General features: G+C 63.2%; 1 protein-coding gene across 6 annotated transcripts; it reads right to left on the bottom strand.

Moving 5' to 3' along the window:
• Window positions 1-49: 49 nt before the first annotated feature.
• Window positions 50-11,299, bottom strand: VSIG8 (V-set and immunoglobulin domain containing 8). 6 transcript variants are annotated; one of them, XM_049804474.1, is made up of 11 exons: window positions 10,258-11,299; window positions 8,047-8,222; window positions 7,341-7,542; window positions 7,087-7,251; window positions 6,707-6,829; window positions 6,430-6,583; window positions 5,624-5,774; window positions 3,694-3,756; window positions 3,037-3,117; window positions 2,746-2,922; window positions 50-797 (listed from the first exon to the last, which is right to left on the bottom strand). In XM_049804474.1, exons 1-11 carry the CDS (start codon window positions 10,508-10,510, stop codon window positions 720-722), a joined length of 1,623 nt encoding a protein of 540 aa, XP_049660431.1. In that variant the 5' UTR covers window positions 10,511-11,299; the 3' UTR covers window positions 50-719. The 6 variants fall into 6 exon arrangements, with proteins under 6 accessions (XP_049660431.1, XP_049660429.1, XP_049660426.1 ...); XM_049804472.1 differs by lacking the exon at window positions 50-797 and adding an exon at window positions 1,069-2,097 and having other exon boundaries at window positions 8,626-11,299; XM_049804469.1 differs by lacking the exon at window positions 50-797 and adding an exon at window positions 1,069-2,097.
• Window positions 11,300-11,345: the final 46 nt, after the last annotated feature.

Below are 11,345 nucleotides of genomic sequence, written 5' to 3'. Positions count from 1 at the left end.
TGACACTTAACTGAGGCAAAGTTGGCCGGGAAAGGGTGTTTTGCTTTGAGAGCCAAGAAGTTGCCACTTCTCAGAGCAGCTGGGTGATGGAAAAACAAACTCTCGGCAGCGAGGCAGGTATAGTGCCTGACCTTTGGAGCTGGGGGTGCAGGGTTGACTTGTCTGTGAAATGCTGCCAGCTCAGCAGAAAGGAATTTCCTACCTGGACTGCAGTTATTTCTGCTGGTACAAACACCTGCATGAGGTCCAGGAGCTTTTGCTCAAATTGACCAATTCTTAACATTTTCCACTGGGAGCAAAGCTTTTGCAAAGAGGACAGTCCCCATCAGGAGCTTTGTCCCACTTTCCTGCCCCAGCGAGGGTCTTGGCTCTGTTTCAGGAAGAATCCTTGCTCACATCATCAGCTGGCAAAACGTCAGCTTTATGGGGAACATCTGCTCTCCTCATCGGGCTTTTGATGGAGACCTGAAGTGGCAGGAGGGGAGCTGGTCCAATAATGTGCTGCAACATCCCTCACACTGGCCAGGCTTGTTTCCATGTGACTGCTTTTACTTCCACCACTGATCTGAGCCCCATCCTTCCCGCTCACTCAGCTCCTCTTCTTGCCTGCTGGACCTAACAAATCTGCCACTCCTTTAATTAGCAGAAAGCATTGCAGCCCTGAGGGGATGTGGAAGCTCAGAGATGAGAAATCACGAAGGAGGAAAAACTGTCTGTTGTCAGTGTAGCAGAGGGAGAAGACTTACTGCTGAATCCTGTTTGGTGTAGCTGCATGTCCCAGCAGGAGAGAGCTTCTCCTGGGTGAAAATGAATGTATTTTAGCTTTAAACCAATTACTTCCTGCAGTTGCTGAAATGGCTTTTATTTGGAACCCACTTCTGCTCACTAATGAGCTATTCTGTGGTGTATGCCAGCTGCTAACAAAGTTAGACTTTGCTGCGTCTGTCAGCTGTGCTTCACAGACTTTATTTCCCTTTTGTGAGCAGTGGCAGGGGGCTGGCAGCACTGCCCCATGGGTGGGGCAGATGGGAAACGACACCAGACCTGCCGGCCCCCCCCACCCCCCCAAGAGACCGGTAAAGGAATGGATGAAACTAGCCTGCAATGGCAGGGTTTCTGCTGCTTGGCTTGGGGAGAGGCCGGGTGAGCTGTGCACAGCTCCAGTCCTCCGGCTGGTCCCACACTTCCAGCATGAGATGCTATTAAATGGGAAGAGCTGAGATACAACCGGAGAGGGCACCACATCCAACACCAAAGCACCACGCAGACTCACGCAGCCTGGACTGGTCTGGGGCTCTGCCCTGAGCTACTGAAACCAAACACAAGGATTTATTTTTCTTTAAACCTCTATTTTTCCAATTGCCACAAAAGCACAAGTGCAGGCCATGTGGTCTCCCAGTGTCTGCCTCACTCAGGCTTCTTTGACACATTCCCCTTCCTCACCCTTGGGGGTAGAAAGGTGTTTTCTGTTGGTATGCATGTCCAAAGGGGTGGATGGTTGGCAGGAGAGGCTGGGAGCAGCTGGGGAGGGGAAGGGAGGGGAGCAAAGCCAGCTCACAGCACAGCGCGAGATGGCTGCCTGGCTCTTGCATCTGCGGTGCTTCCTCCAGGACTGGCCTCTCCCCATCCCGCACAAGGTGATGCCCTGAGCCTGGGGGATCTGCCCCCCCAGGGCTCAGCTTCCACGGAGCCCCCCTGGCTGAGAGCGCAGACCTGTGTCAGGGTGGCTTGCGGAGGGCTGGCCTCCCTCAGAGCAGGGTGGATCAAGGCTGGGATTTTGGGCAGGTCGGCGTCCCTGCGTCGGAGGTCTGTCACAGCAGACTGGTGGGAGTGTGGGGTCTGTCCCTCATGCTTGGCCTGCTGGGAGCAAGGCTGGCGTGCAGCTGGGGGTTCTGGGGACGCGTTTGCCTTCAGCCGGACCTCTGTGCAGCCGGGCTTGTGGGAGAGCAATGCCGCGGCTCCTGCTCCCGGGCCAGGTGGCTCCTCTAGCGGTGCCCCGGGCAGGGGCCCAGCAGGCTGGATACCCTGGCTGGATGCCTGACTGCTCCTTTGGGAAGGTTCCTTGGCAGTTTGTGTGTCCGACCAAGGCTCCTGGGGCTGCGGAAGGGAGATGTGTGCTACGCTCGTGGTGCAAAGATGGGGACGGGGGGCAGTGGGAGAAGGGGGTGGCAACTGGACCGGACAGAAATGCTGGGGCAGGTGGGTCTGGGCCAGCCCCTGCTGCCGTGGAGGGGTTCGCTGCAGGGCCAGGCTCTGTGCTGGGCTCACCCAAGCACTTGGGGCAGGGACTGGTCTGCCCGAGGCCAAGGTGCTGTTGCTGCAGTCCCCAGGGAAAAGCAGGGAGTGGAAAAGGAGTGCTGGGGGGTCCAGGAACCCCTCCACATCAGGGCAGTCCCTATTCTTGGATGCTTTTCTATGGGAGGAGAGCGGTGGCTTGTGAGCTCCTCCTGCCGGCGCTGCATCAGCCGCAGCGGCCGAGGCACCCTGCCGGCAGTGGAGCCTGGATTTGGGGTGAAGCGGAGGGAGCCCCGTCCGGAGAGCAAGGGGAGGTGGTGGCCCAAGCACTGGGCACTGCCTCGTTGTACAAAACACCTCTGAAATCTGCTCGTGGGCCATCCCCAGCCCTAGAAACCCTCTCCCAGAATTCGCCTCCTGCAGCGCAGGGCCCACCGTGATTTGCACCAGCTCATGAAGCCACCCTTGGAGATGTCTGTGAGCCACACTGGAGCCCCAACGGGCTCCTACCTTGCCGGTGATCTCCGTCCAGAGGCCATTGCAGGCGTGGGTCAGGGCAGTAGGCTGACGGATCCTGTCCATGAGCTGCGCGGCAGCAGTGGCCGAGCGGGAGGTCAGGTCCAGCCTGGCCGGGGGAATCCTCGGCGGCATGTCCCAGGTCCCCACAAATGTGCCCCATGGGGAGGCCTAAGAGGAAGAGGGGGAGGGGAGGGTGTTGGGGCTCCAGGGAGCCCCAGTGCAGGCTGAGGGGCAGGAGGCGTCACCTCCGGCCCCCCACAGGTGCCCGTGGATCTGGCTCACCTGGGAGCGGGGCACGGTGGGGAGCAGGTGCCCCCGGTCATCCGCAATGATCAGCGTGGAGCCCTCCCGCAGCAAGGGGCGCTGGGGGAGGAGGGGGTGGAAGTATGGCCAGGAGTCCTGGGGGGTGGGGTCCAGTCTGGGGTTGGGGGGGGTCCTGGGGGTCCAGGCCAGGGCTGGGAGGGTCCCAGGGGTCTGGGCCAGGGCTGAGGGGGGCCCCAGGGGGGACTGGGCCAGAGCTGAGGGGATCCCAGGGAGTCCTGGGGGTCCAGGCTGGAGCTGAGGGGTCTCGGGGGGGCCAGGCTGGGGCTGAGGGGGGTCCTGGGAGTCCTAGGTAGGGTCTGGGCCAGACCTGAGGGGGGTCCCCGGGGGTCTGGGCTAGGGCTGAGGGGGGTCCTGGGGGGTCCTGGTGGTCCAGGCCGGGGCTGGAGGGAGTTCTGGGGTGGTCCTGGGGGTCCGGGCCAGGGCTGAAGGGGGTCCTGGGAGTCCCAGGGCACATCCAGGCCAGAGCTAAGAGGGGTCCCGGGGGTCCGGGCTGTGTCTGAGGGGGGTCCCAGGGGGTCCTTGGCGTCCAGGCCGGGGCTGAAGGGGTCCCGGGGTGTCCTAGGGGTCCGGGCTGGGGCTGGGGGAGGTCCCGGGGGGAGGCCGGTCCGGGAGTACCTGCTGGCCTGTCCGGGGCACGCTCCAGTTCTGCAGGCGGTGGGGGCTGAAGGCGTCCTCGTACTGCGGGCAGAGCGGGGCCGGTGAGAGCCGGCACAGGCACCGGCACCAGCACCGGGCCCCCTCCGCGCCCCCACCTGCCCCGCGCCGTAGCGGGCCGCCATACGCCGCGCGCGACAGCTCCTAGCAACCGCCCCGCGTGACGCCGCGCCGCGCGCTCCCCCTAGCGGCCGCGACGGGCGCTGCCGGCGGGGCGGGGCCGGGAAGGCGGGGGCGTGGCCCGTGACGTCCTCGCCAGCTGTTCCGCGCCGCGGCCGGGGCGAGGTGGCGGGTCCCGGTGCCGGTGCCCACCAGGTGGGAGGAGCCCGGGCTGGGGCTGGAGCTATGGCGGGGTCAGGGTCGGGGTCGGGGTCGGGTAAGGGAGCGAAGGGCCGGGGTTCGGGTTCAGGCTCTGGCCGGGAGTTACGGCTGCGGCCCGGCCGGGGGGTGTCTGTGGGGCGGGGGTCGGCGGGGGCAGCCCCCGCCCCGCGGGACGGCCCTGCTCGGTCTCAGCTCTGGGGCCGGTGTGGGGGTAGGGTTAGGTTTAGCATTAGGATTTGGATTAGGATTGGGGTTAGCACCTGGGTTGCGGTTAACGTGAGGGTTAGGACTGACATGAGGTTTAGGGTTAGCGCCAGGGTCCGGGTTAGGGTCAGAGTGAAGGTTCGTATTAGTATTGGGGTTAGGGTAGGGGTTATTGTTGGGTTACGGTTATTGTCAGTGCCAGCTTTAGGGTGTGAGTCAGGCTGGGGATTAAGGTTACAGGCAGCACTGGATTAGGGTTAGGATTAAGATTAGGGTTAGGGCACCCCGGGTCTGGGCATCTTTGGCGATGGGGCTGCCCGCGCTCCTTTTTTGAGGCTCTCCCTCCCACGCACTGTGGGGGGTGCTCGGGGTCCGAGGTGGCTGCGTCCTGCCTCCCCATCCCCTGCCAGATGTCACAGCAGCCCCCAGGCGATGGCTCCCCAACACGTCCCAGCTCGCCTGGCGTCCTGGCTGGCGTGGGGCACCCGGGGCCGCATGGCAGCCTGCCCTGGCAGCAGCCCCAGAAAGCACCCATGGGTGCTGTGGGGTTGTGTCAGCAGCGTCCACGCCGGGACACTGGGACGGGCGCTGCCAGGAATGTGCCGGGTGCCCTGCCACTGCCATGGCGTTATGGGACCCATCCCAGGACGAGCTTCCCTCCACCTTTCCGGTGAATCGGTGCTGCCGACTCCCCGGGACCTTCCCGAATGCAGTGCTGGGGCCAGCAGCTGCCTCCTCCCTGGGCTGCCCAGCCGGGGAGGGGCGAGACGCAACAGGACAGCGCTGAATTCACTTTAGTTTATTTCTTTTCATTTTTTTTTTCTTGTTCCAAACTGCAAATCCTGGTGCCAATGGCATCTCGTCTCGAATAACACCCAATTGCTAAAGTCAATGCGGGGGCGCCGGTGGCGCTGGGCCAGAGGCGGGAGGCTGCCCGGCAGCCAGTTTGGGCAATTCGGGGCTGCCACGTCCCTGCTCGACGCCGAGGGGACGGGCTGGAGAGAAATAAATATTGCTGCGCTAGCGAGGGATGCCTCCAGGAGCGGGGCCGGGAGCCGCCCCGAGAGCCGGGCTGTGGCTGGGGGGGACATACAAAAAAGAGGCCAAAAAAAAAAAAGAAAACCAACAAAACAAACTGATGAACCCAAACGAAGTTTGCTGGAAGCCCGGGGCTGTTTCGGGGGGGAGGAAGGAGCTGGATTCCTGACTTCAATTTGCACGGCGAGCCCCGGCAGCATAGCCCTGCACCGCTTGGCACCGGATCCCGGCGGTGCTGCCGGCTCTGGGCTTGCGGTCACTCCCCCTGTGGAGCCGAATCGGGGGTGGGCATGGGGCTAGTGGGGGGTTACAGTGCTGGGCAGGCAACCTGGTGCCGGATGCCCTCGTTGCACATGAGGGCAGCTGCCCGCTCGTCGCCGTCGCTGTGCTGGCACTGCATGTAGCTGATGCCGTGGGGTGAGTAGCTGTGGTGGGCACAGACATTGCAGGTGCGGGTCATGGTGCCACCTGTGCTGCTCCTGTGGGCAGAGGGAAGCCCCAGTGGCACATGTCAGTGCTCAGTGGTGCCCAGTGGTGCCCAGTGGCACCCACCAGCACCCATCAGTGACTGGTGGCACCCCTTGGTGCTCACGGATGCTCAGCAGTGCCTGGCAGTGCCCAGTGGCACCCATTGGTACCCCATTGGTTTCTATCATTGCCAGCCAGTGCCTGGTGGCACTCATCAGCTCATCGGTACCCTCTGGCACACATTAGTACCTACCTGATGGCACCCACCAGTGCTCACTGGGATCCATTGGTACCTGGCAGTTCCCAGTGGTACCTATCAGCACCCAGTGCCACCCATTGGTGCCCATCAGTGCTTGTTAGTCCCCATCATTGTCTGGTGGTACCCATAGGTGATCCATGGTGGCCATCAGTGCCTCGTGACACCCAGCAGTGCCCATGGGTGCCCGTTGGGTCCCAGTGGTACCCAGTGGTGCCTGTGGGTGTCCATCAGTCCCCAGTAATGCCCAGTGATGTCTGTCAGTGCCCAGTGACACCCACCGGTGCCCATCAGCCCCTAGTGGTACCCAGCAGTGCCCACCAGTCCCCTGCAATACCCAGTGATGCCCGTCAGTGCCCAGCAGCACCCACCGGTGCCCACTGGCCCTGTACCCATCCCGTGCCCCTCACCTGCAGTCACTGCACGCTCGCTGGCACTCCTTCCGGCGGTAGCGGCAGATCAGCGCCCAGATGAGGAGCCCAAGCAGGCTGAGGAGCAGGAGGGACCCCAGGATAGAGCCCACGATGATGCCCGCCTGCCTTCCTCCTGCCGTGGGAGCACAGCCTGTCACCGCCGGCCTCCCCACCGGCTGCCCACTGGTCACCATGCCCCAGGTGGCACACTGGCACTCAGAGCCAGCCCCCAGCAGCACCCTGCCGGCGCTGTCCTGCCCATAGTGGCACTTACTTGGCACAAGACTGAGGTTGAGCTGGCACACAGAGTAGCCCACGCGGTTGGCGACGCGGCACTGGTAGATGCCAGCGTGCACCTCCGACAGGCTACGGATTAACAGGTCGCCAGGAGCACGTCCTGCAGCGGGGAGAGACAGCCCTGTCAGCCCCACTGTGCAGACCAGTCACGGGTGCACAGGATCAAGGCACATACAGACAGGGACATCCATGACCACAGGTGCACACAGACACCCATGTATCTCGATGCACACAGCCCTGGGCACCCACCAACACATGCACTCACAGACAGGGACACCCCACCCATGAGTATCCCCCGCACCCAGCAGAGTACCCTGGAGAAGCGCCCTGGGTGGGCACAGCCCCGCCAGAACCCACCTTGGATGGTGCCGGAGGGCAGGCGTCCCCCGCCGTAGCCATCAGCCAGCTTGGCCCACTGGTAGGCAAGCGGGGAGGTGCCTCCCCGGCTGTAGCACCGCAGCAGGATGCTGCTTCCCTCTGTCACCTCCCCCTCGGTCCAGCACTGCGGGGTGGCTGGCTTCTCTGCAGGGAGAGGGACACTGTCACCACCAGGGCCACTGGGGGCTAGCTGGAGCACCCGGGAGAGGGGCACGGGGAAGGGGGGAGCTCACCTTGCACAGTGACGATGACCTCGTGCACGGCCACGGTATTTTTCTTCACCCGGCACTGGTAGGTGCCAGTGTCGGAGACCTGCAGGTCGGCCAGGCGGATGGAGGCGTCGTATTGGCTGGGGTCGTTCTGCACGAAGGCTACCCGGTCCTGCAGCCCTGAGCCACTGCCGTAGTTGACGTGGTGGTCGTGGTAAGACAGGAACTGGGGGAGGCAAGCGGGGAGACTGGGCAGGGCTGGTCCAGGTCAGGGGACCTGGGGCTGCCAGCTGGGGAAGGAAATGCACTGCCCGGTGCCTGCCTGCCCTTGCCTGCCCCTGCCTGTTCCTTCCCTGCCCTGCCAGACCCTGCCTGGCCCTTCCCTACCCTGCTTGGTCCTTCCCAGCCCAGCAATCCCAGACTCTTCCTGGCTCTGCCTGTCCTGCCTGGTCCTTCCCTGCTCTGCCTGTCCTGCCTGGTCCTTCCCTGCCCTGCCAGACCTTGTCTGTCCTGCCTGCTCTGCTGGGCTTTGTCTGGTCCTTCCAAGCCCTGCCTGCTGTGCCTGGTCCTTCCCTGCTCTGCCTGTCCTTCCTGGTCCTTCCCTGCCCTGCCAGACCTTGCCTGTCCTGCCTGTCCTTGCCTGGTTGGCTGGGCTCCATCTGGTCCATCCCAGCCCTGCCTGCCCTGCCTGCATGGTGGGATGGCAGCTGCTGGGGCAAGTGACACTCACCACATTCTCCGGTCCGGGCCGCTCGGGCGTGATCTGGATCCACTCGATGCCCACACCCTGGGGACCGTTGTCTTCAGGCTCGAGGACATAGGGGCAGCCCAGCTTCACCGAGTCACCCTTGGCCAGGTACAACACTTCCCGGCCCTTGCTGTTGATCCTGACAGCCAGGAGGAGAGCTGGGGAGAGAACGGCACACATCGCACCAGCTGGGAACACCCCAAACCTGTGCCACAATGCGCCCCAACCCCACACCTCGCAGCACCCCGACCTGCAGGGAGCAGGAATGGGGCAGGAAGCCATCTCCCAGGGCCAGGCACCTGCAGGGATTGGGTGTCCTGGTGGGGTTGAGTACCCATCAGGGCTGGCACCATCTGGGTCCTGTGAAGCTGCATCGGGGACAAAGGGACTTGGCGGGCTCAATGCCACCCGCCTGGCTCTGGCCAAGACAGGTGTGTGTCAGGGCAGAACCAGGGATGTATCCAGCACCCTAGGGTTCCCCAAGGCTGGGCAGGGACCCCTCCATCTTCGGCGGCATTGCTGCAGGAGCAGGTCCAAGTGCAGGGATCCATCAGTGCCTACCTGGCATGAAACCCAGGAGCAGGAGCAGGCTGGCGCCGTGCCCTGCCATGACGCTGCAGCCGTGCCGGGTGGTGAGGAGGAGCGGGAGCAGAGGAGGCTCCGAGGCGACAAGGCAGCCGGGCGTGCGGGGCTGCTTTTACATGCTGGGCCAGGGTGCTCCTCCCTGTGGGGCGGATGCCTTTGGGATGACTGAGTGGCTCCAAGCTGTGCGTGAGCGATGCCGCCCTGCTCCACTCCCTACCTGGTAATTAAGCATCGCCATGGTATGGCCTCCCATCCAGCCGGACCCGGGCTGGGGGGTCACTGCAGGCACCGTGGGCAGGAGGCACCAGCACACCCTTGGGGCACCTGGAGCAGCAGAGCAGGGATCAGGGGGGCTGTGGACCCCATGGTGACCAGTGGCTGGTACCCTGATGTGGGCACCGGTGGGATGAGTGTGGCTGGTGGTAAAAGACTGCCTGGGACCCTGCAGGAACATGGCTGAGCACTGTGGCTGCACGGAAGTGCCAACTTGGCCCCATGCAGGTCCCGAAAGGATTTTGGTCTTGGAGCAGGACTCAGGGCAATTGGAAGAGCTTAAAGGTGTGGTTTGACCATGAGCTTAAGCTCCTGCAGATCCCTCCTCCGGTCCTGCCCCCTCAGCAAGCGGGCACGGAGATGTAGCCATGTGGGGACTGTGGCACCCACCAAGCTCACGCTGGTGCTGGTGGCACTGCTGAAATTCAGTGCAGAGACCTGGCTCATGCTCCAGGCCATGGCTCACTGCATGGAGACACTGGCACAGCAGCAACAGGGGCAGCACACCCTGGGTCATGCTCAGCACAGTGGAGGAGACAAGCAGCGTGGCTGGAGGAGACTGGGACAGCTGGAGGGGAGGAAGAGAAGGGCTGAAACCTGCTGGGATCTGAGGGCAGGAGTTGGGACAGGAATGCTCAGCAGCGGAGGGAAGAGTTGGGACAGGGGTGCTTGGCAGCAGATAGAGGAGTTGGGACAGGAAAGCTCAGCAGCAGATGGAGGAGCTGGGACAGGGATGCTCGGCAGCGGATGGAGGAGCTGGGACAGGAATGCTTGGCAGCAGATGGAGGAGCTAGAACAGGGATGCTCGGCAGCAGACAGAGAAGTAGGGACAGGGATGCTCTGCAGCAGGTCTTGGGAGCCACACAGGGGATGCTCAGCCCTGTGGCAAGCCCCAGCCTTGGGCATTGTCCATGCCCATGTCCGTTGGCAGGGCTGAGCCCCCACGCTGGGCTGCTCTGGTGCTGTGGCCAGGGTCAGGCCCCATGTCCAGCTCACCTGTGCACTGCCCCGCGGCACAGCACAGCGATGCTAGTACTTTCCACACCATGACTGCCCCAGCTGGCTCGGCAGCACCACCCAGCCAGTCCCAAACACTCCCTGAGGCCAAGAGTTGCTCCATTTACTGGCCCCAAGCTGAGCTCACCGCTGCCAGTTAACCCTTACCGGCCCTGTGCTGGGAATTGGGGTTGAACCCAGCACGTGCTTTGCCGCGTCTGTGATTTCAGGGCCCCTGTGCGTGGCCTGGCCCTGGGGCAGCACCGACGCGGTGAGGGGTGCCGCCTGCCGGGGCTGTTCCCACGTGGCCGTTCCCGCCGTGACGGGCCCGTGGCTCACCGTGGCTCGGGGCTCCTTGCCGGCACAGCGTTGGCTCCCCAGCCAGTGACTCCTGCATTCCTCGGCGTAGGGAGCCCTGCTCGTGCAGGAAGGGTGGGGAAGCCGCTCCACCCCAGCTGGCCACCCGCCGGTGGTCACAGTCCCCTCGGCGTGGCTGGCGCGGTGGCTTTGAAACCCTCTGGGCTAAGCCTGGCCTAGAACAAGGCTGTGACTGCCTGGCCAAGGCAGTGACCGAGAGTGACACGACCAGCATGTGGCTGCTGGGGACCGGGGATGGACAGCTGAGCCTGGCACAGAGCACTGCAGATGTTTTGTGGGCTGGGCACCGGTGCCAAAGCCCCAAGGGTCCCAGAGAGCTTGGTGGCTGCAGGGGCTTGCTCAGGGTTAGGTCTGAGGCGGCAGATGCCCTGCAGAGCTAGTAATGCATTTCAGCCCATGCCCCAGAAGGGATGTCACACCACAGGGACACGCAGCAGCTGGAGAAGGGACAGATAACAAGAGGCTATGGCATTTTGTCCTTCCTATTTACCCAGCCTGGAGGAGGCTCAGGCTCACAGCAGAGTCCTGAGCTGTCCCCGTGCCCTGGGCGGTCTCACCTGTGCCAGCTCTCCTTATTTTTCAGCTGCTCTGACAATTAATCAGAGCCACTCCTATGGGATCCTGGCTCTCTGAAGCTGCCAGTCCCTATCCAAATGGATTTTAAATGTTTGCATCATGCTCCGGTCTCTTTGCTTTGCCCCTGCAGAAGGCCGCTGCCACAGGGCCCGGAGGTGACACATTGGTGAGAAGGTGGCACTGCCAGGGCTGATGCAGCTGTGGGCAGCCAGGGCCAGGGCTGTGTGCATGAAGAGCCTGCCTGGCTCATGGGGACTCTACCTGAGCTACCCTGCGTGGGCTGGGAACACCCACACTGCTTTGGTGGTGACACTGAGCCATGCCGAGGGCCTGGGGATGCTCCTGGCTCCTCCAAGGACACAGGCCACCTCTGACAGCTTTCACCCAGTGTGTGTGGGGAGATGGGCAAGGGGTGACCTTGGTTCTGGGAGTGTGGCAGGTTGGACAATGAGCCTTTGGGCTACTCAAACCCC

The sequence above is a fragment of the Accipiter gentilis genome, chromosome 7 (assembly GCF_929443795.1).
Source record: "Accipiter gentilis chromosome 7, bAccGen1.1, whole genome shotgun sequence".
Classification (NCBI taxonomy): Eukaryota; Metazoa; Chordata; class Aves; order Accipitriformes; family Accipitridae; genus Astur; species Astur gentilis.
This window is presented reverse-complemented; position numbering and strand designations above follow the sequence as displayed.

Coding starts and splice junctions, on each gene's coding strand:
- VSIG8 (XM_049804469.1), bottom strand. CDS start 10,510: ATGCTGGTCGTGTCACTCTCGGTCACTGCCTTGGCCAGGCAGTCACAG. Junction 7,252..7,340: donor GGTCATCGTCACTGTGCAAG/GTGAGCTCCCCC, acceptor CTCTCCCTGCAG/AGAAGCCAGCCACCCCGCAG. Junction 5,775..6,429: donor CGAGCGTGCAGTGACTGCAG/GTGAGGGGCACG, acceptor CTCTGCCCACAG/GAGCAGCACAGGTGGCACCA.